Below are 24,293 nucleotides of genomic sequence, written 5' to 3'. Positions count from 1 at the left end.
AGAGATCAGATGTAAAATTAAAACAAAGACATATATCTTTTTTTTATTTTTTTTTCATCTCGCGCATCCATTTCCATTACTTACTGTATTTTGTGTAATAAGTACCCAGGTCACTTGAAAAAATTGACTGAGAGAGGCGCTTATAAAATAACAAAAAAATTGTTGTGGCAGTTACTGTTAATGTAGTACTGTACACTTTGTATCAAGTACTACAGTCTGACAGGTCTTCCATTGTTTCAGAAGAGAACAGTTGGGGAATTCCCAATGGGAATATGTCTGGCAGATAAAAGTCTGGAGTCTGTTCTCTTCTGAAACAATGGAAAACTTGTCAGATCACCAAACTGTAGTGTCTGATGCTTCGTGTACAGTACTACATTTTGTTAACCAGAGAGGGCCAGAATAGAGGGCGTGTTTATGACAGGAGCTGCATATATCATTTCAATAAGTGGCCAAAAAGGGGAAGGGCGCTAATTAAAGCAAATATGGTTAGCCAGAGAAGGCTGGAATGGTGGGTGTGTTTGAGATTGGTCAGCTGCATGTATCATTTCAATAAATAGCCAAAAAGGGGAGGGGTGCTTATCAAAGCAAATATGGTTAGCCAGAGAAGGCCAGAATGGAGGGTCTGTTTGAGATTGGTCAGCTGCATGTAACATTTCAATAAGTAGCTAAAAAGGGGAGGGGTGCTTATCAAAGCAAATATGGTTAGCCAGAGAAGGCCAGAATGGAGGGTCTGTTTGAGATTGGTCAGCTGCATGTAACATTTCAATAAGTAGCTAAAAAGGGGAGGGGTGCTTATCAAAGCAAATATGGTTAGCCAGAGAAGGCCAGAATGGAGGGTCTGTTTGAGATTGGTCAGCTGCATGTAACATTTCAATAAGTAGCTAAAAAGGGGAGGGGTGCTTATCAAAGCAAATATGGTTAGCCAGAGAAGGCCAGAATGGAGGGTCTGTTTGAGATTGGTCAGCTGCATGTAACATTTCAATAAGTAGCTAAAAAGGGGAGGGGCGTTACTTAAAGCAAGTATGTAATGATGTTGATGCTCTCAGTTATGGTCTCCTCCAAAATAACATATATGTCTTCTAGCATTGAGATATAATGTCTCTAGCTGTGAGATAGAGTCTCCTTCAGACGTTTATATAATGTCACTAGCTGTGAGATAGAGTCTCCTTCAGACATTTATATAATGTCACTAGCTGTGAGATAGAGTCGCCTTCAGATATTTATATAATGTCACTAGCTGCGAGATAGAGTCTCCTTCAGACTTTTATATAATGTCACTAGCTTTGAGATAGAGTCTCCTTCAGACGTTTATATAATATCACTAGCTTTGAGATAGAGTCTCCTTCAGACTTTTATATAATGTCACTAGCTGTGAGATAGAGTCTCCTTCAGACTTTTATATAATGTCACTAGCTGTGAGATAGAGTCTCCTTAGACTTTTTTATAATATCACTAGCCATGAGATTGCGCGACTCACTTGAGTTTGAAGTGACCTCTGTCCTTGTAGGGCCCAATATCAAGTTCTGTCACGTTCCAGGTACTTTCTATGCCAGCTATACCCTGTTATCAAAGAAAAGAAAAAAGAAAAAAAAAATTACGTAGAAAACAGTATTCATACATCAATTCTATTGGTACTATTAATAAGCATCAGTCATTCAATATTGTCAGCAGGAAATTACCTGGCTTAATTGTTACATAATAAAACCTTACTTTTTATTGCATAATTAATTCTTTCATAAGTTATCATTTATTTTATTTTTTCAAAAACATCAAACCATCAGTGGATATTTTTTTATCGTTAAATTATAAATTTTAATCTAACACAAAGCTGGGATTTAATCTTACCTGCTCTATGGCTAACTCTTTGGTAGCAGCACCTGAGATATCACCGATCTGTTCAGCAAACTGGTCAAACCCGTACTCAATTATCTTTTCCAGAGTGAAGTCTTCGCTGTTGTGATCAAACTCCTTCGCCATGTCTTTCTGTAAACCACGACATTGGGATGTTGGAATCATTTTGAGGTAAATTAAATTAGATAAGAATAAAAATTGTGTACTGTATTTAACCCCCTATGCAGCTTCTGGTAGCATAGCAACCCGGAAAAAATGGAATGCAAACAGAACCATTCAACATTTTCAAAAACTAGCGACATTGAACATTAATTTAAAAATTGTGTACCGTATTAAACCCAACGCAGGTTCTGGTAGCATAGCAACCCAGAAAAATTAGAATGTTAGCGGAACCTTTTAACATTTTCAAAAATTAGCCACAATAAACAGTATTTCTTAAATATTGTTATCAAATATTATTATGACAATCTTAATGACTCGTAAACACAGAGGAGGTCATAAGGGCCAATAAATGGTTGATAAAACTAGAAACCAATGCTAACACATGAATGCTCCCTTGGCCCTGTGGTAGGCCTATATATAGCATTAGTGACCTTGGGATTGAGTTTGGGACCCTGAAATACAAATTCGTACTTTAATAACCATTGTATAACTTTGATGATTTTTTTTTATGAATTGAAGTTTGTAGAGTCATAGTGCTGTTCAATTAAAGACAGGTTTCTTCAACCGTACCTGTATCTGTGTCCAATGGCGAGGTCTCATGGCCTTGTTTTTCAGGTCGTTAATGAGGGGCATGGTTCGCTTGAACTGGTCAACCTTATTCCTGCTTGTATCAACCACCTCCCAATTCTTGTCCTGAAACAGAATGTTTCTTCATTAACTGAATTACACATCAATTTGTAAGTGTGAACATCAAAATTAACACCAAAACCTAAAATTACTTTATTATATGTCTCCCTCCATGTAATGCCAAATGTACCCCAGTATAACGCCAACATTTTTGCTGGACTTCTGGAGGAAGTATAACAAAGTTTCACTAAAATGCATTGTGAAAACTTTTTTGTTCATTTTTGGAATCACAATCTAAAAAAATAGAAATAAAATAATTTCAAAGCTTTTAATGCATTGACTAAACAAGTTTCTAGATATCACGTCAAAACTTTTCTTTTTAAATTACAAAATAAATCTTTAATCTTTAAGCATCACCTTTCAAATCATACATGCTCTCTATTAATTAACACACATACCATAATTTTTAAATGACTATTTAAACTTAAAACTGAATTTAAACTTTTACATAACTTACATTAGTGATTGTGCATTGAGCATCTTATCTGTACAAATTTCAATTCAAAATCAGAGGAATAATGACAGATATACTGATAAAGTACCTATTTTAGTGATTCTTATTTTGGTGCCTTTTGAACTTCAATATTGCACTCAGTTATGATGAACTAAGTTTTTGTTCATTGTTCACTATTGCAGATGCTGTTGGTGAGCCAACAATAGCTACACTGAGTGTATACCTTGAGCTCCTTGCTGAAGCGGTTGAGTTTTTTGTAAATAGCCTGTGAGTTATTCTCCATATCAGCAGTCTGAAGTTCAGTGAACTTGTTGCCCTTCCAGTCGGACCATAGTCCTTCCCAATCCTTGTTCAGGTTCCAGATCGTTTCAATCAACTCCAGGTCCTAATGAGTACAATATTAGACAGTTACAAATGTTACAGTTACTGTAGGACACAACTCCAGGGCCTAATGAGTACAATGTTAGACAGTTATAAACGTTACAGTTACTGTAGGACACCACTCCAGGACCTAATGAGTACAATGTTAGACAGTTACAATTGTTACAGTTACTGTAGGACACAACTCCATGTCCTAATGAGTACAATATTAGACAGTACAAACGTTACAGTTACTGTAGGACACAACTCCAGATCCTAATGAGTACAATATTAGACAGTACAAACGTTACAGTTACTGTAGGACACAACTCCAGATCCTAATGAGTACAATATTAGACAGTACAAATGTTACAGTTACTGTAGGACACAACCCCAGGTCCTAATGAGTACAATATTAGACAGTACAAACGTTACAGTTACTGTAGGACACAACTCCAGATCCTAATGAGTACAATATTAGACAGTACAAACGTTACAGTTACTGTAGGACACAACTCCAGGGCCTAATGAGTACAATGTTAGACAGTTATAAACGTTACAGTTACTGTAGGACACCACTCCAGGACCTAATGAGTACAATGTTAGACAGTTACAATTGTTACAGTTACTGTAGGACACAACTCCAGGGCCTAATGAGTACAATGTTAGACAGTTATAAACGTTACAGTTACTGTAGGACACAACTCCAGGGCCTAATGAGTACAATGTTAGACAGTTATAAACGTTACAGTTACTGTAGGACACCACTCCAGGACCTAATGAGTACAATGTTAGACAGTTACAAACGTTACAGTTACTGTAGGACACAACTCCAGTTCCTAATGAGTACAATATTAGACAGTACAAACGTTACAGTTACTGTAGGACACAACTCCAGATCCTAATGAGTACAATATTAGACAGTACAAATGTTACAGTTACTGTAGGACACAACTCCATGTCCTAATGAGTACAATATTAGACAGTACAAATGTTACAGTTACTGTAGGACACAACTCCATGTCCTAATGAGTACAATGTTAGACAGTTATAAACGTTACAGTTACTGTAGGACACAACTCCAGTTCCTAATGAGTACAATATTAGACAGTACAAACGTTACAGTTACTGTAGGACACAACTCCAGGCCCTAATGAGTACAATGTTAGACAGTTACAAATGTTACAGTTACTGTAGGAGATGTCAATTCCTGTTTGAATTTAAATAAATCCTTTTTCTTTTATTTTCGTACCAAATACATTTGTACTCAAATCCAATTAATCAAAAATGAAAAAAAAAAATAAGCCATGCCCTCTAACCCTTTCACCCCTGATGTAACTTTATTAGACTCTACCATGCATTGATATGGAGGAGTCCATGATGGTCTACAGTGGTGAAAGGGTTAAGATATTTTTTTCTGTAACAGCAACATAAATCAATAAAGCCATTACTAAAAGCAGGTTAACCAATCGTCTTGTCTTGTTTTATCTTTATGACATTTAAACCAGCAGGTAACTTATAAGTTAGCACTAAAGGTGATTTTTCAAATTTACATTGTAGAATGGAAAAGAAATTGTCAAAAATTTACTGTGCAGATTCATATATTTATCCATATTTTTTTTTCATATCTATACAAACAAAAATTCAAATTACTCTAAATGCATAATTAACCATCTGAAATTCAGCCCTCTTCACAGATGTACAAATACACTGGTATCATACCTTATCCAGATTTGCGACCTCCTTTGACGGTGGCTGGTCGATCTTGAAGATATTGAGGCCCTTTCTGATTTCCTGCTCTTGTCGTTTAAGTGCGTCTAATTGCTCTTTGATCACCGCTACATTGCTCAAGGCATCAGCCGTTCCGATATTGGCGGCGAATGGACCCTTGGTGGCAAATTCATCCATCAAGTTGTGTATCTGCTTCTTGAATTCTTCCGACTGTGCAAGCAATCCACTCTTGAATTTCTCCTACAATTCGTAAAATATTGCATATAATTTTCGTCAAAATGTGTTCTACAGCAGAAGCTAGAAAATAAGACAACATATAGGATAGGGCGTTTTATCTGGAAAGATAGGTAAGACATAGACGGGTAGTTTTCCATGTCTTGTTCTGGTTCAGTGTTCCTTTTCTTACACACATTATGTTCAATAAAAGCAAGTAAGTGATGCAGAGTAAAGGCCAGGGATTCTGTAAACGTAGACTTTATATGTTTACACGATCAGGACGCGGCCCTAAGTGACCATAATATTCAATGGTCTGTTAAACACAAACAAACTTGGATGGCAAGGTCATGACATCAGATGGCAAGGTCATGACATCAGCAATCACCATGTCTAACAACGAGAGTTTAAAAGTCAAAAATATCAGCCTAAGAAAACTAAAAATATTTCCTTCTTTAGTTGGTAGAATGAAAATGCAGAGCAGTAGAGCAGTTAAGACTATCAGAACTGACCACTGTCCACTTGTGTACATGTATCAGAACTGACCACTGTCCGCGCGTGTACATGTATACTGACCTTGTGTTTCTTCAGCATCGTCTCCGCGTCAATCAGGACCTGTTGGAACGTCACCCACTCATTGCTCAAGTCGTTCAGCATGGCCGTCACCTGGTGATCAAACAGAAACATGTCACACCTGAATGGTCAGCTTCAAATCATCAGACAATGGTACACCGTACTTAGACCTTACATGTATATAGTGTCAGTCTCTTATACTCACTATTTAACATCATTCCAATCAATTTGACTAATTAATCGGTAGGATTAGACTATAGTCTAAGTCTATACTAGCTCTCTCCTTGAAAAAAATGAAAATTTATCTCCATCATCTAGGTGTTGAATTTGTTAAATGGCTAAAAATGTTGAATAAATTTATGAAAAGGGGCGAAAGCTTCCCTTTTACTGTGTACATAAATGAAAGGTGCCTGTTACCTCCTCAGGGATCGCGACTTCATATTTCTCCAGGATACCAAACTGGTCATGCAGGGGTGGGAACTTGGCCTCTGTGTCAGCGAGCCCAGTGTGTAACTGTTCCCACAGATTTAGGCTGTTACCAAGCTCGTCCAGGGTCTGTGGAGGTTTACTAACACTGGAGATAAAACATAACACAGGTGTCACACAAACCACAGATATCATACATAACACGGGTGTCACACCTACCGGTATACGGGTGTCACACAAGCCACAGATATCATATATAACACAGGTGTCCCACAAACCACAGACATCATATATAACACAGGTGTCACAAAAACCAGATATCATACATAACACAGGTGTCACACCTACTGGTATACAGGTGTCACACAAACCACAGATATCATATATAACACAGGTGTCAAACAAACCACAGATATCATATATAACACAGGCGTCACACAAGCCACAGATATCATATATAACACAGGGGTCACACAAACCACAGACATCATATATAACACAGGTGTCACACAAACCACAGACATCATATATAACACAGGTGTCACATAAACCAGATATCATACATAACACAGGTGTCACACCTACTGGTATACAGGTGTCACACAAACCACAGATATCATACATAACACAGGTGTCACACAAACCACAGATATCATATATAACACAGGTGTTACACAAACCACAGACATCATATATAACACAGGTGTCACATAAACCAGATATCATATATAACACAGGTGTCACAGATATCATATATAACACGGGTGCCACACAACCCACAGATATAATATATAACACAGGTGTCACAAAAGCCACAGATATCATACATAACACAGGTGCCACACCTACCAGTATACAGGTGTCACACAAGCCACAGATATCATATATAACACAGGTGTCACACAAACCACAGATATCATACATAACACAGGTGTCACACAAGCCACAGATATCATACATAACACAGGTGTCACACCTACCAGTATACAGGTGTCACACAAGCCACAGATATCATATATAACACAGGTGTCACACAACCCACAGATATCATATATAACACAGGTGTCACACAAACCAGATATCATACATAACACAGGTGTCACACCTACTGGTATACAGGTGTCACACAAACCACAGACATCATACATAACACATGTCACAGTCATAAGAATGTGGTAATGAGTGCATTTTATACATGTGTATAAAGAGGGATTGTGTACCTATTTGTAACCCTTGTCTGCGAAATCTGCTTGACATGGGTTTTTTGGGCTAAAACCTCATCTTATCACAGGTAGGTCATATACAGCTGGTGTTAAAGTAAAATTGTAATAATTTATCTGCCCTTGTTAATCATAATGAGAATAGGATTGCATTTAGCTAAAACTGCATGAAATATTGATCTTTTACCAATTATGATCATTTTAAATACAAATTCCTTGAAAAAATAAATATTTCTCAATGATTTTTGAAAAGACCCTTTTTCCTACAATATTGCTTGTAATAAAAGCAAAAAAAGGAAAAGAATAATCTCAATTTATCCCTCCCTCCGCACCCTCACACAACCTTGTCAATCACATCTGTCATTCACACCTACATGGCCCTATTTACTCATTCACCCCCTGAAATTTCATAATGAACTATTCCAACCAGTGAATTGGAAGAGTTCAAATGTGTCTTCAGGGGTCAATGAGTTGGGTACATTAAGATCACGTACTTGGTGCTGTTGTCCTTGAGGAAGTTATGGAGCTCGTTGAGGCGACTGGTGGCGATCTCCTTGAGGAGGGAGGTGAATTTGTTCTGCCACTCCTGACAATGACCGAGGATGGCGTACTTGAGCGGAGAACAGTCCAGGAGTACAAACTGGATGTTGAGGATTGTTTCCTGAGTCTGGACGTTGTTGGCCACCTCATCGTACCTGTAATGGACAATGGTCAGCAGGGTCAAAATTCATTGTACCTGGACGGGTTTGTTGTCATAACGAACAAGATACACTTTAGGTCAGCAGGATTTGAAATGATCGTACTTGGATGGGCTAATCTTCATTACTGTTGGTCAGCAGAATTAAATATTATTACATAAAATTCTATTCCTCAGCACTTCCATCCTCGACACTCAAGGGCCTCGCTCACTTTTGCTCTCTGCAACCCTGGAATATGTCACAGCAAAACCGAAGGCTCAGTGTTTGTCACTTTATGGATGAGACAAACCCCTGGAGTATCGAGGATGCAGCACTTCTGAAAAAAATATACTGTAATGACCAATGGTCAGTACAAGTTCCTTGTTTAAAACTACTATACTTCACCTAACATTCTTACTAAACAACCATCTCACCTGGCAATGTCGGCATCAAAGGAAGAGACCTGTGGGTTAAGTTTCTGGTAGCGTTTGATAAACATGTCCTTGTTTATCTCCCAAATCTCACGGTAGTTGTCCCACGTACTCAGATAGTTCTGTAGATTGGTGGCGTTCGTCTGCATTCCTGTGTTTATAACCGTCTGGATCTTCTTTGTCTCCTCGTCCCGCGATATCACATCATGGATTGGCTGCAAAACACATCAAAATGTCACCATCTTGGGTCATATCCATCAAAAATATAGTTCTGAAAATTTCTTTTCTGAAAACTGGGGATATGAATTTTTTTCTTGTTTGTTTCTTGATGACACAAACAATAAGTAAACAAACTTGTATTGATGTATACAACAAAACCTGTCTAGAATGACAACTTTGTTGAGGGACAGACTCTTTTTAAGCACTTTTATGATTTTAGGATTTTATGAATTTGATTGAGGGCGGTTGAACTTGTTATAAACACCACCTGTCTTGAGAGAACACTTTAACTTTCCTTATTTTTTTTTTCTTTCGTTCAAGAAATTTATATGAGAAAATCTAATCAATGAATTAGAACCAATATCTGCTTGTTATCTTGTACACATGTATTTACATCTTTGGTGGAGCGTTTCTTGGTGAGGATGTTGGGAAGACGGACAATGCCGGAAACAGCCTTGGTCAGCTGACCTCCAATACTGCCTATCCCATTGGCCAGTTGTTTGAGTGTGGGCTGGAACTCAACCTATATAAAACAAGTACACTATTAATAATGATTTGGCATGAAAGCATTCAAACTATCTAAAACTGGTAAAACTAAAATACTAACAAGTCTCGCTATGTGCCTTGACCTTAAAAACTTTTTAAACCCCTATTGTACATCTTCATACCACAGTGTATCACTGTGTCAAATTTCAAAAAGATTAGACAGTTGAATTCTGAGATTAGGACCAAAACACAAACACATCCCCCTCCCCCAGTCTATTTTCAGTAGCAGTGACCTTGACCTTTACCTTAGAAAAATGTCAAACCCCTGCATATCAACATTTCACAAGTGTATCACCATGTCAAATTTCAGAAAGATTTTTCTTTCAGTTTACGAGATAATCTTTTTTTTAACAATTTCTCTATGTATCTCACTTGATATATCGCCAAGCATCTTTATATTAATATTCTATCATTGTCTTTATATAAATGCCAAAATCTGGTCGAACCAATGTTGGCAGTATACCAAGGTTTTACTGTTGATAAGACTGTTTACATGTGATTTCCTACCTTGTCGCCTTGGAGACAAACTTTCACCCTAAACAGAGGGTTAGGGGCAGACTTTCCGTCTCCGTTGATGGCCTTGGACAGTTCCTGGAGTGACCATTTGATGTTGAGTCGGAAGGCTTCCTCCACCATTCTGTCCATCTTCTCCGTGTATCTGTGCCAGTGTTGTTGTACCTGTAGTGTAATATAGTTGGTGTATATTTTTTATTCCGTCAGCTAAACATAGTACACGGTAGTCCTTCATTAATATAATAACAACTTGCATTCAAAACACTGAACAAGAAAAAAATTCTACTCAATCTTTTAGGATGGTTTGTTTTGTTCCATGATCCACCTTAAACAAACTGTTTGATCAAATAATGGAACAGCCATTTTTGTCGGAAACTAGGTTGTGTTTCCTATGGTTTCCATTTCAGGTCACAAGTTTCAATCAGAATCCCCTTGAAAAACTCAATCAAAGAATTGATGACACCTCGTGTTTGATCCTTGATATAATTCGGCTGGTATGATCGAGAGACTTGGAAACATTCACATGTAATAGTCTTTTGTCTAAATAACAACAATTTTTTAGATGGCAAGTTAATTTAGTCATTGTCGTATACGTCCATTCTCACTGCCCTGGTTCCCGTAGAAAACGTATAAAATACCTTTCCAGAACAGCTATTCTTATATTTCTTGTACTTTTTCAAGATTCTCCACGAAAATCTTTCCTTGGTTCATAGTTAAATCGTTTTTGAGTTCAAGTTATGGTTTAGTTGACACTTGAATGTGCTCTTTGGTTTTTTTAGACCCTGTACAAGGGATGTGTAAATATACGATACATAACAACAATGTTCACGTTATATTGAAGTGTATGTATTACCTTTAGTATAGCATAATCTAAGTCATCAATGATAAAAAAAACATGCCTAATTAAACAAACTCAACACTGCTTTCCCCAATGGTATCAATACCAAATGATGATGATGACATCACAATTTGTGAGGTCATGGTTTGATGACGTCATTGTGTTGTGTTGACGTCATGGTAACAGTGTTATGACGTCATCAACGTCATAGTTACTCAACATGTTTGTCAAGATGGATGTGACATAGAGGTCTAGTGACATTTAATCCCTGAGGAAGGGCTAAGCCCGAAAGCTTGGAAAAGAGTGACTTACAAGTTCATGAACATGCCTAATTAGTTTGTGTGTCTGAATAAATACACAAGTCAACATACCCATTGTATACAGGACAGTTTTCATGATGGTGTGTCATTTTCCTGCTTTTTACACTAAAATTTGCAATTTAACAAAATTTGTGATGTTTTTTTGTTTTTTTTTATGAAAGTAAACCTCCAAACCCATCACTTTGGTGGGCATACACCCAATACTTCCTGATCATGAACTTTTTTTATCAACGAAAATGCAAAAATAACAAAACATACCTCCATGCCGTCGTTTTTGAAGACTTCGTATGTCAACCTCATGGTCCTGACTAACTCGTCGTGTAAAGCCTTCAGTTTCCTGGAAACATTTTCTCTGTGATTTGCCTGAAAAATATTAAGAGCGCCAGTATTAAAGATGACACATGCCAGACAATCTTCGGTAAACAACTTTATCCAAAACGCATGGTTTAATAATACAAACGAACGAGAGTTCCACCAAGGGGAATCACTCTAGTTACACAAGGTTACACACCACCATTAGGCTACGCTACTGTCACTAACTATGGTGGCGGAGCACATAACAACTTTGAACTTTCATCTCCAATTTCAAATTTTTACCCTCATTCAAAAATCATCTTTCTTTCTACATAGATGTGTACTGCATTGAATTTTGAATTATAAACTTTTAAATGTTTGTTAAAAAAGAATTTGACATTTCTTAATCTTCCCTCTTAATTTGGTTATATTCATAAATTATTTTGATAAGATGATTTTTTGAATCATTTCAAAAGTTGATCAGCAAAGAAATTCAAAGGAAACACAAGTCAAGCAGGTTACATACACCCAATGACTTGCTCAAGGTTCAATAATACATTTTACATTTTAGATATTAGTGAAACCTCGTTCTCTGGATCTGAAATGTCTAACAGTTGCCATTGTACTAAGAGTTTCAAAAACATATAACATACAAAATTTAATAGAAATAAATAATCATTCTTTACCTGTTCTTCGTCAAATTCCAAATTCTTGTAGACTTTACGAGGGTCTATGCTGATAAGCAGCATATCACTGATCTGAACACACTGCTTAGAAATATCCATGTTAGCGTTCTTATAGTCATCCACGACCACCTGTATCTTACTGGCGTTGATACGGCAGTCCGTCACGAAAAAGTCTGAAATACCCTTCGATGCCCAGGTCAGTTTGGTCAGACCAGGGTGAATCTTCTTGTCTAGGAAACGAATCCTTTCTTTAAATAGTCCTCGTTCTTCCACAGAAAGAGCTGCAATTATTCTGAGGAGAAAAAAAATAACACAATTTTAAACTAAACCAGAAAATTTATGAGAACATATATGCCCCTGCTCCATTGTTTTTTTGGCAAATTTCTATAAATTGTACTGAGACCGTGACATTTGGCTCCTGAAATACAAACTCTACTGAACTATTCACATACATGACCTCTGTGTAAGTTTGATCAAAGCTTCTCAACAAAATGTCTTTAAATAGTTATGGTGACTTTGGCATTGACCTTGGAAACCTGAAAACACATGCTCGTTTTTCTTACTTAATCTCTGTATACATTTTGATCAAAATCTGTTAACAAAATGTTGCTCGAATGACGATAATGAATCAGGACATGATAAGATGTGTCAGGGTACCAGGTCATACCATATGCCCCCCCCCNATTTTCAAAAAGTATAGAGATAATTCAAAGACTTTATTTCTCATTTTCCCGTTAGATTTCACTATAGAAGTGTAACGGAAAGGAGTAAAACGAATGATAAGTGCCTCCAGTGGGGACAGACCACAGACCACAGACCACAGACAGACCACAGACAGACCACAGACCACAGACAGACCACAGACCACAGACCACAGACATTCTAGTACGAAGCTCTACCACTGAACTTAGGGGAATTATCTATTTGACGAAACTGGAAAAGTCACTTCCAAAGACAACACTAGCCGACAACACTAGCGGATGATCTGAAAAATTTATGTTTTTCTTCTATGACATATATTTATATTTATATATATTTATGTTTAAAAATGCTTCAAATACTTTTTCACTGAAGAAGGAGAGGATGAGACAGGGTGCATAAAGAAGAACAGACACTAAATAAGGCAAATACAGCATCTGGGAAGTGATTGACCTTATATGGTAGGGCGCAAAGATTACCTGTTGTAGTCGCGGACGACCAGCAGCACATGTTCCCGGAGGGCACGGAGATCCTCCCGCTTGTTGTATACATCCGTGGCATAATGAGGAATCTCAAACATGAGACGCTCCCAGTAGTGAATCTCCTGGAAAATCTTCAGTAGACTCCTGCGAAAACATGTCACATACACATCACATACATTTTCTTAACAAAAATATATATGGTTTGATTTCTTAATGATAATACATGTACAAAATGATAAAGACTTGAATTACATAACGACAATAAATGAATTTTGAAATTATGATGACAATGTACTTACTGAAAACAAAATCCATGCATCAGTTGGGTTTTTTTTTCAGTTTTTACCTGTTGAAATGTATTTGTTGTCTTACCTGTTGAAATGTATTTGTTGTTGTCTTACCTGTTGAAATGGACATTTGTTGTCTTACCTGTTGAAATGTATTTGTTGTTGTCTTACCTGTTGAAATGGACACTTGTTGTCTTACCTGTTGAAATGGACATTTGTTGTCTTACCTGTTGAAATGGACATTTGTTGTCTTACCTGTTGAAATTGATGTCTAACATGGGAGGTTTCTCGCTGCTCCTACACATCAGTGGTACCTCTAGTAACTTCATGGGCTCCTGTAGACAACACAACAGTACCGTTCTATCACTGCTCAGAATTATATCATAAGCAAAACAATACCAGAAATCAAGTTTACACTTTTTTACAATTTAGTTTATCACTAATAAAACCATAATTTACATTATATATATTATGACATTTTTTAAAAACATCATCCTGATTACTTCATTACTGAAATCAACAATAGAATAAGTTTTCAGAAATTTTACAGATTTCAAAGACGAATTGATAAAGAAAATCACAAACGAAATTATTTTGTCCTCATAGTACAGTTTTTTGTTCATCAAATGTTTTCCTCACAAAGCTAGAATGCAGATACTACATGCAAAAAGTCACGCTTGATATTTGCCTTGAAAATTAAACATAAAAACATCTATGTTTACAAAACCAAAATTTAAATATTAAGTTTACATATGACATTGAATCTTAAATCTGTGCTGTACATAAGTTGTGATATATAGTGCTGAAAGTAAAAACTGACAGAAAACTCTTCAAGCATCTCAATGTAAAAATAATCAAAATTTTATTTTCATAACCAATTTAAAATGGAACAGGTGAATAACCTGACTGCATAATATTGATATAATACTGACAGATTCTATTATGTTACAGTGGAAAGGTCAGAGATGTTATTGTATAGAGTGGAAATATGTAAACACAGACACCTTTAAGTCAAACACTTCACTTTTTATGTCCATTACATCATAGAACAGAACACTGAGGATAACTGATAATATAACTCAAAATTGTTAATTGATTAAACCGTAACCTACAACTATGCTTAAACTTAATAAAAACTACTTCTCCAAAATGGCAGAAAAACGTATATGTCGCTTGTACTCCAATGATCCCTCACACCTTACTTCAAAAGCCAAAATAATTAAAATTTTATTTTTATTTTTATTTCAAAAGCAAAAATTCCCAAGTTGCCATTTGGTGTTAACCTATTTCTGTATTCTGATCATTTTCATCTCCTTGCCTGTCCCTGGTATCACTTATGGTACCAGTACAATCTATGTGATACCTCGAACCTTGAAATATATATTTAATCCATGTTCGAAAACATATATATTACATATACACATATAATTTTTCATATACTTCAGTAAAATTCCGTTAAGTTATAAAAGTTTTTGCATTGGGAAACAAATCAGTTTAAGGAAAATTTATTTTCTTTTTAAGATTTTTCCTAACCTCCAGCAATGTTGGTAAAAATTAAGATAAGGAATATCTTTAACATTTGTGAAATTTAGATCAGAAACAAAAAGTGTCTGTTTTTGCAACTTTCCACTTCATATTATTTCCGCTATATATTGTTGTATTAAAGACAGAGCTCATATCATTGGTTATGATATTTTACCCCACACAGATTGCCCGAGATCTGTGTGTGTGTGTTATACTCTGTTACCGCTAAAGGTTATGTCAGTAAAGTCAGAGGGTTAAATCTTACCACCAGGTTTATCAGTTATATGTGATGTTGTAGCCTTGTACTGAACAGGCTTCGGGGAACTAGCACAAACTTCTCGGACAATCTCAAACTGATTTCTGTTCAAATCTATATATTTTTTGAAAATGTATTCAATTTCAGTAAATGGCTAAAAGTTTTTGATCTGAATTTCTCTATCAAAATTCTCTTCTATCTTATGATTTTTTTTCCTTCAAAATTATACAAACATAAATTTCAAATTCAGGAAAAAATATTAAGTCAATATAAATATTGTGGACGCATATTGGTGGTAGACATTTGCATGAAATTCTGATAAGATTTTAATTACACTGTGCCTCTATTTTATCGAAGAAAAAATTAAAATGCAAAACTGTCTTTAAAGTTGTGTTAAGTTCCCGAACTGTTGAGAGAGATACCTAGTACTCACCAGGCACCATTGTAGGACAATTTTAGAAGATTGTTATTTCAGGAGCTTTTTTCATGAGAGATTGCAATGATTTTATCTGCTGCCACACATATGTTTGGTAAGTGCCACACTGATATTTAAAAAGCTATAAAATAAGCCCCTCTCATACTTTGTAATAATACCATATATATATATATGTATATTAATTTCAAGCAATTATGATATTGATATTCACTTCTTAATTCTAAGTCCATCAAGAAGCTAGATGATATAGTTCCCTTTGTTAAAACTGTCAAAACATGCATATAAGGTTAACATAGTTAAATATTGCTGTAATATAAATACAAGTTTGTATTACCCTGTAATATTGGTGCAGTATATATATATTCCCTCAATGTTAAATGTTCCATGTTGATAGCATGCTTCAGTAGATTGAAGTTCCCTTTCTTTACTCTGGCTCATCTCACGGACATGATGGTCAATAGTTTTGTCTTATATTGGATTTATTACATGTACCGGTATCATGTATTTACAGATCTAATTAATTTAACTCAAAATGTATTTTTCTATCAAACAGTAATTCTTACAATCAAAATAAAATTTCATTTTATATTAAATTGTAAAATCTTCTTGGCCTGGTGGTTCCAAGAATGAAGGTAAACAAGTCGTTATTGCAATTTTTTGAAAAAAAACATAATTTTAAATAATATCTGAAAATTAACATTTTTTTCCTTTAGATGATCATTTATATGTAAGATTGGTGTGAACTTGTGGGCTATCTATCAAAATTTTATCAATTGAGCCCTAGAGATAAAATTCTGTCAGTCTGATCGCATCAAAAAAAAATAGAAAAAAATAATTGTGTAAGAAATGTACTTGTATACAACACGTCCTGATAGCCAGAGTAAGATACAAGGGAGATAACCCTGTCTAACATTACACCTTGTCTGCTCCACCCACGCATATATACCTACCGGAATATTCATGATAGCGGCAGTGGAGGAGCAAATCTGCAGAAAACATCTAGTGCTTTAATACCGATATATAGCGCATACTTTTATCATTTCTGTGGGTGTGAGTTTGTTTTTGTTTTATTTTTAAACCCTCATCTACACAAATGAACAGATGAGAGTCACAGGAATGTCTAAAACTAAAGTTAACACTGAGACCCTTCTAACCAAATATTGTCTTTGTCCTGTTAGTGTACACACCCTGGTGTAGCTTGTACCGTTCAAACAGCTCTCTAAACAACATTTTCAGGAAGTACAGAATATCGCCATAAGTATATAATGTATGTGAATTATATGTGAACAACTCAGTCCCCTCCTGCAAAAGATGTCAATATTTTAACCAAACTGTGACCGACTTTGTATAGAGTTCACCCATACTAACGTGTGTATGGTTCTATGAACTTTGTTTAGAAAAGAAGACGTCATTATCTAATGTCAATTATACTGCAAAACACTTCATTTTCATGAGTATATATTTTCACAGTTTTGCTTAAAACTACAGATGGAACTATTCGCAAGGACAAAAATTACAAAATTAATAATGATATATCATCATTGAATAGTCATGGACACACAGTGCCATTTAAAGTCAATGAATATTCATTAATGAATATTCAAGAATTATTACTGACCAGCAAATCAGGGAAATAGATTATTTTATGTGCTAGATTTCATATTCTAGAATATGTAAAATCATGACAGTCACCTTGTAAGTTAATGTGAAAATATGTAAGTCATAAAAAACATGAATTTACAGTGTCTACATCACCAAATCACCAAATACTTAGTCTGAATTCCATAAAAAAAATGCTACATGAACAATGATATCTAAAAAAAAAAAAATTCTTCTACATGATACAAAGGACCCTGTGTTACCTTAAACTGGTACACCTACATATATTTGTACACATAGCCAGAACAACATTTCTACTTAAAAAAAAAAAAAAAAATATTACCGAGTATTATTACTCTTAGGACATAATGCTTTGAATTTCAAGCAGCAAGCAAAAATTTTCTTTAGCTAACATTTCTACAAAAGCCAGAACAAACGTAAGTTATCAGTAACGTTCCATGTGCACGATTCTTTTTCTTATCTTACTAATTCTAGTACAAATGACCATTACTATTCAGTAAGACTCTTTTTGTGAGAATTTTTACGATTCAAATTTACTTGACAAACCAAAAAAAATCCTTAGCGTAATTCTGGGAATGTTTACATTTTTTTTAACATTTCTATTCAGTAAACTTCTATCAAAACTTGCAAACAGGGAAATAAAGTTTTCAATCCCAAGCAGCACAAACCACTCGCTATCAAGGAAATAAAAAAGTTCGAAATCTGTGTCACAGATTCTACAAAAGCATAAAGAAATTCACTTGTAGTTTTGCCCTTCACAGAAATTGAAGTAACAGAAGAAATGAAAGAGATGTACGTAGGCCGAGAAATAAGATAGAAAATCATTCTTCAAACAAAAACAAAAGTCATCAACTTACACTTATCTGTAAAATATACAAATAATCAGAAATCATGCAGTGTATTTCTTTTTGTCATAAATTCACTAGCTTGTTGATTTCATATATCACTTTATGAAGATTTGTGGTATATATATTAGTTGCAAAACAAACATAAAATATCAACCAAGATGTTAAAATGAATCAAATCACAAAACAAATTGAAAATTATCTTTCCCTTTTATATTCATTACCATATCTAATTTCTTCATGATAAATCTTGTTTAATTTCTATCCAATTTACTATTTTTCCCCATTTTCATTTTCTTTAAAATATTCATAAAAGCAAAATAAAAATGAAAATTATGTGAATATGATATTTTTTTAGATTGACCACTGTATAATCCTAATACAGTAAATATAACTGCTACACAGTAAAAATCACATTTATATAGTAAATATAAGTTCTTAATCAAATAAATATGCTAAACAGGAAATATCATTACTGTACAGTAACTGAATTATTGACATACCGGTAAGATGTTTCAGTATAATAGTATAGATAGGGTTTTCACAGATATACTTAGATTGGATGGGGATGGCATGCATTGATGGGCCTATAATTTCTTTGGATAAAATCTTAAGCTTCAATGGAACTTTTTTCTATATTTCTGTTATATAAATGAAGTTATTGAATATACATTGCCAAAATTTCCATTCAAATTGAAAAAAATATTAGCCATCGCATCATGTGATATAGTTTCTTAATTAAACCAAATAAAAAAACATTAGTTTTCACTTAGATAGTTAGAAATAAATCAAAGCTTAAGTTTTTTTCTCAGGTAAAATCAGAACTATGACATTGGTGAATACAAGAGTATAATAGGGACAATGTTTGTCTATCTTTACTGTGGATATGTTAATTGAACAACAAAACAGCCCGCCTTAGCTCCAATAAACACACTTTAGTCACTGCCAGTGTTAAACTCTTTGAGGTTGGACAAAGGCCAAACTGCTTCCATAGGATATAAATGGCTCTTTCGATTTATGAATTTACTTTTATCTGAACATAAATAGTGTTCTGGACTAGTTAGTACCTAGTTACTTAAGATATCTGAAAGGATGTTTTGCACAAACAAGAATTACGAAATATTAAATAAGGTAACACCCAAATATTAACAAATAAAATTATCATTATTTTTACATGAAAATGATTGTTGATTGAAAGATCTAGTACAAACAAGAATCATGAATGTTTTCAGAAACTTGGATTATCAGCTATGAAATATCACAATATAATCAAACTTGTATAAATTATAATAGGGGGTGTAAAAATGTCACTTTTCTAATGTCTAGAAAAACCCGGCTAAGGCAATTTCTAAATCTTCACAAAGCGGTCAAGTCCAATAATGCTCATTTATATATAACATTATATAAAAATATTTCAGTTCAGACAAACTGATTTTTAAACCTATTTGTTCTGGGTAAGGACTTTGAAAATTATTTTTACACCTATGGAAACAGATTAATGAAAAAAGTGTTTTTAATGAGACTCCAGGCTTCCAATTCAAACATACAAAACCAAAATAACACAGTAGGAGATAGATGTGTTACCTTGTCCACTGTCTGCGTCCACTCGTGGAAAGTTTTGCGGATGTATTCGTCCAGAGCGAGACAGAGCTGCTGATACTGGGTCCTCACCTCCTCTCCAGACCCTATATGGGGCAGGAAGTGGGCGCGGTCCAGGATCTGAGCGAATGATACACGTCACACATATGTATACCTCTATCTCAAATAAATCATTGTAATACATATATTCATTGTACAATGGTATAAATAATGGGAAATCAACTAAAAAATGCAAAGGTACATTTGTTGGAAGCCAGAATATATCAGTCGATCTACATCATGTAATTTTCCTTTTTTTTCTGAGATTTCACAGAAACAACAGTTTTTTCAAAAAATGAAAGTCACTATACATACCATCATGCCCCTCTCGATCCTACGCTTGAGTTGTCGGGCCCAAAGTCCCTGTCCAGCAAACTTGGGATGGCTGGGCGACTGTTTGAGTGATTTCTGTGTGAGCTCCTTCTTGACGGCGTTCAGCTCCTCGTTGAACATGGTGTACACATCAACGGTCTTCTTGTCTATCGTTCTCTTGATTGCCTTGACACACAAAAAACAGCCATGAACAGCTTGTCTACAGACACCCTAACACGTTTTCAACTTTTTTCATGTGTCTAGCTCTTTAATTAAGTACTTATAGATCACATATTATTAAACAACTGAAATTTTTCTGATGAATTATTTGTCAAAACTTATTTTTGTGAGACATTTAAATTCATCATTTAAACTTTATTCAGGGTATCTTCTTGTGAATTATCAACAGAAAATCATGTTTCTCAAGATATCTATTATTGTTCACAAGGATCAACAAATTCCTGAAAGCTTATTCAGTTTCTCAAAAAATTATCAATTTCATTCCATCTTCCAAAACTTCTTCAATTTATTCTGTTTTTAAATGTATTCTTTTTTTATCATTTTCTTAAGTTCTCAAGTTCTTAAAAATCCATTTTCTTTTATTCAATCTCCCAATTTGTATTCATTTTATTCAGTCTCAAAATATTTTGGCTGTCACCAAGTCCACCTTAATCTAAGTTTAATCAGCAGCTTCTAATTTCTCACAAAAGAGCAGTGAACTATAAGACTTCCTTATCAGTTGTCATGTATCAGATTTCAGTTTCAGTTGTCCTGTGTTACAGTTTGCATGTATCAGATTTCAGTTTCAGCTGTGCTGTGTTACAGTTGTCATGTATCAGATTTCAGTTTCAGTTGTCCTGTGTTACAGTTGTCATGTATCAGATTTCAGTTTCAGTGGTCTTGTGTTACAGTTGTCATGTATCAGATTTCAGTTTCAGTTGTCCAGTGTTACAGTTTGCATGTATCAGATTTCAGTTTCAGCTGTGCTGTGTTACAGTTGTCATGTATCAGATTTCAGTTTCAGTTATCCTGTGTTACAGTTGCCATGTATCATATTTCAGTTTCAGTGGTCTTGTGTTACAGTTGTCATGTATCACATTTCAGTTTCAGTTATCCTGTGTTACAGTTGCCATGTATCAGATTTCAGTTTCAGGTGTCATGTGTTACAGTTGTCCCGTGTTACATTTGTCATATATCAGATTTCAGTTTCAGTAGTCCTGTGTTACAGTTGTCATGGATGAGATTTCAGTTTCAGTTATCCTGTGTTTCTGTTCCTATGTATCAGATTTCAGTTTAAGTTGTCCTGTGTTACAGTTATCATGTATCAGATTTCAGTGTCTGTTGTCCAGTGTTACAGTTGTCATGTATTAGATTTCAGTTTCAGTTGTGCCGTGTTACAGTTGTCATGTATCAGATTTCAGTTTCAGTTGTCATGTGTTACAGTTGTCCCGTGTTACAGTTGTCATATATCAGATTTCAGTTTCAGTTGTCCTGTGTTACAGTTGTCCTGTGTTACAGTTGTCATGTATCAGATTTCAGTTTCAGTTGTCATGTGTTACAGTTGTTATGTATCAGATTTCAGTTTCAGTTGTCCTGTGTTACAGTTGTCCTGTGTTACAGTTATCTAAATAAGTAGTTCATCCCTATATCCTCAGGCAATGTTTAGAAGAGGCTGTGACTAGTTGTAACTAATTAGCTTAACTCATTCACCCCTGAAATTTCATAATGAACTATTCCAACCTTTGATTAGGAAGAGTTCAAATGTGTCTTCAGGGGTGAATAAGTTAGAAATATTATCTTATAGCCATTATATCGAGCAGAGGGACTAGGTAGTATATTTATAAATGCACTTTTGTAAAATTTCTTGTACCAATAAACTTATACATTGTGATGCTTACCTCTCTTGAGGCCAGGTGCATGAAGATGTCGAGGAGTTCTACGCCTGCCTCGACAGTGTTCACTGTGTCAAACGCCGATGTTATAATGTTCTGCATCATTACCTCAAGATCCTTGATGCCTGCTCGGAACCTGTTAGCACATAAGTCAGTGAGGTCTAATTACTGGTACAATAAACAAATCTTTATCAATGTCCATACTATTACAGATACATGACGTTACCATTAATGTGAAGATATTACGTTTTTAAATAATCATGCTATTTTTTTTTATTAAAAAAAAAAAAAAAAAATATACATACTTGACGTAGTCATCATGCCATGATGTGGCTTTGACATCTAGAATAGTGTTTTTCACAGAGCGGAGCTGACTGAGATTTTTTTCGAATGTAGCCTCAATCTCGAGTAGACTCCTGGCAATCTCTGGTCCCTTCTGTCCAGCAAAGTGAGGCATGTCTATCTTTTCTCCCTCCTCACGTCGAGCAAAGTGAATCTGAGCCTCACATACCTGGAGAAAACGTCAAAAAACATATACACTACCTTACCATGTTTTGAAAAGGCCCCTTGGTGCAAGACAGGTAAATTTTACCCCGAAGGTTGAGATCTGCCCACCCTGACCCCACAATATGGAAAGTAAATATCCCCTCCCCTAAAAAAGGAATTCTTTTAGTTTAGGATATTGCTTAATACACCAAGTGCCTACTTGAAGAAAACAATTGACATCACCTGATTGTAAAATAGATGCCATTATATTTCACTGTGACATTACAGAATCCTTGCACGATATATCAGTCTAGGGAGGGAGAAGGAACTTGTACACTCCGAATATCAGGGACACTCGTACACCTGGCCCGCAGGGTAATCTCCTGTTCATCATGGAATTTTTAAAAACTTGTTATCAGAAAAAAGTCTCTAAACTAAGGTTCAAATCCATGGGTCTTGTGTTTTTTAGAGATAGCAAGAAGAGCAGAGTCTATATGGAGGACACTTACTTCGGAAGCAATTTAACTCATTCACCCCTGTCACAATGAACTATTCCAAACTTTGAACTGGATGAGTTCAAACGTATCTTCAGGGGTGAATGAGTTAAACAGATTGAGCAAGCTACAAACTTGGGAGTACTTTCTTTACTTACACCAATCAGATCCTTACACCTCTGTACAAAGGCATCAATCTGAGCAAAAATACTGCTCTTATCCAGCACCCATCCGACGGGAGAAAACTTGTGATGTAGTTTGGACATCTGAAACAGATGAATGTACATGAAAAGGAGAAAAAAGCACAGCAATCTTTTATCAACCCAAACAACACCAGAAACAGAAACTCACTGTTCCAGTCTCCATTTTTTTCTGATATGCATAAAATTTTAAAACCAACTGAAATTGAACTCAATGTAATCAGGAAAAGAATATCAAATAATTCAAAAATCATTTACAACAGGACCAAAGTATCGATCCTTCATCCAAGTTGAATTTAACCAGGTATTGTACCATTTCATGCAAATTAAATTAAATTATTTTTCCTCTGTCTCAAGTTCTGGGATATAATGGAAAGAAAGACGATAGGAGATTTAAGATTGACCGTACCTTGTTATATATTTCCTTCCAGCTCTCACAGCATTCAATACACTCATTGAGAGATTTCATCCCTGTCTGTACGTGCCCGTCAAAGATCTTGTCCAGATTTATCTCCTTACAACACCGTCTGATAATCTCATTACTCATCTAAAAATAAAAGCTATGTTTTACAGAGGCATGTTTTACAGAATAGTAGTACATCCCATGATAAAATCTAGCATTTCTATTGGCTGTTTATATGAGTGCTACTTTGTTTAGTCACAGAGCTACACTGACAACAGTTTTGAAGGCTTTCAAAAAGTTTCATAACTTTCTAAAATTCTCAAAAACTAGCAGTAAAAGCCATCGTTTTCAATTTAGTCAGCAAGTAATCTTGATCAGTCAATCAGACCAGACAAATGATACGGCACTTAAAAAGGATGGGGTGATTATTAGGTCAAATACAGTAACAAAAAAAATTAATGTAGAAGAAAAACAACTAACAAAAATAGTTGTAAGTTTTGTGTCTGTAATCAATATTG

General features: G+C 35.2%; 1 protein-coding gene across 5 annotated transcripts in view; it reads right to left on the bottom strand.

Moving 5' to 3' along the window:
- Positions 1 to 24,293, bottom strand: part of LOC110454724 (dynein heavy chain 2, axonemal-like) — a 99,115-nt gene that overhangs the window by 68,969 nt on the left and 5,853 nt on the right. For 3 of the 5 annotated variants that reach the window (XM_021504395.1, XM_021504397.1, XM_021504399.1), the window contains exons 8-29: positions 23,782 to 23,919; positions 23,331 to 23,438; positions 22,498 to 22,703; positions 22,199 to 22,328; positions 20,304 to 20,486; positions 19,935 to 20,069; positions 16,836 to 16,871; positions 13,925 to 14,004; positions 13,380 to 13,526; positions 12,202 to 12,493; positions 11,480 to 11,584; positions 10,058 to 10,228; positions 9,399 to 9,527; positions 8,789 to 9,000; positions 8,172 to 8,372; positions 6,449 to 6,605; positions 6,035 to 6,124; positions 5,237 to 5,485; positions 3,378 to 3,539; positions 2,584 to 2,706; positions 1,846 to 1,983; positions 1,478 to 1,560 (exon numbers count right to left, since the gene is read on the bottom strand). In XM_021504395.1, the coding sequence (XP_021360070.1) occupies positions 1,478 to 1,560; positions 1,846 to 1,983; positions 2,584 to 2,706; positions 3,378 to 3,539; positions 5,237 to 5,485; positions 6,035 to 6,124; positions 6,449 to 6,605; positions 8,172 to 8,372; positions 8,789 to 9,000; positions 9,399 to 9,527; positions 10,058 to 10,228; positions 11,480 to 11,584; positions 12,202 to 12,493; positions 13,380 to 13,526; positions 13,925 to 14,004; positions 16,836 to 16,871; positions 19,935 to 20,069; positions 20,304 to 20,486; positions 22,199 to 22,328; positions 22,498 to 22,703; positions 23,331 to 23,438; positions 23,782 to 23,919 (3,275 nt within the window). Of the gene's footprint in view, positions 1 to 1,477; positions 1,561 to 1,845; positions 1,984 to 2,583; positions 2,707 to 3,377; positions 3,540 to 5,236; positions 5,486 to 6,034; positions 6,125 to 6,448; positions 6,606 to 8,171; positions 8,373 to 8,788; positions 9,001 to 9,398; positions 9,528 to 10,057; positions 10,229 to 11,479; positions 11,585 to 12,201; positions 12,494 to 13,379; positions 13,527 to 13,924; positions 14,005 to 16,835; positions 16,872 to 18,362; positions 18,369 to 19,934; positions 20,070 to 20,303; positions 20,487 to 22,198; positions 22,329 to 22,497; positions 22,704 to 23,330; positions 23,439 to 23,781; positions 23,920 to 24,293 lie in introns of all 5 variants that reach the window. The other 2 variants (XM_021504396.1, XM_021504398.1) reach the window with 2 other exon arrangements.

This window comes from Mizuhopecten yessoensis, unplaced genomic scaffold (assembly GCF_002113885.1).
Source record: "Mizuhopecten yessoensis strain PY_sf001 unplaced genomic scaffold, ASM211388v2 scaffold8037, whole genome shotgun sequence".
Classification (NCBI taxonomy): domain Eukaryota; kingdom Metazoa; phylum Mollusca; class Bivalvia; order Pectinida; family Pectinidae; genus Mizuhopecten; species Mizuhopecten yessoensis.
This window is presented reverse-complemented; position numbering and strand designations above follow the sequence as displayed.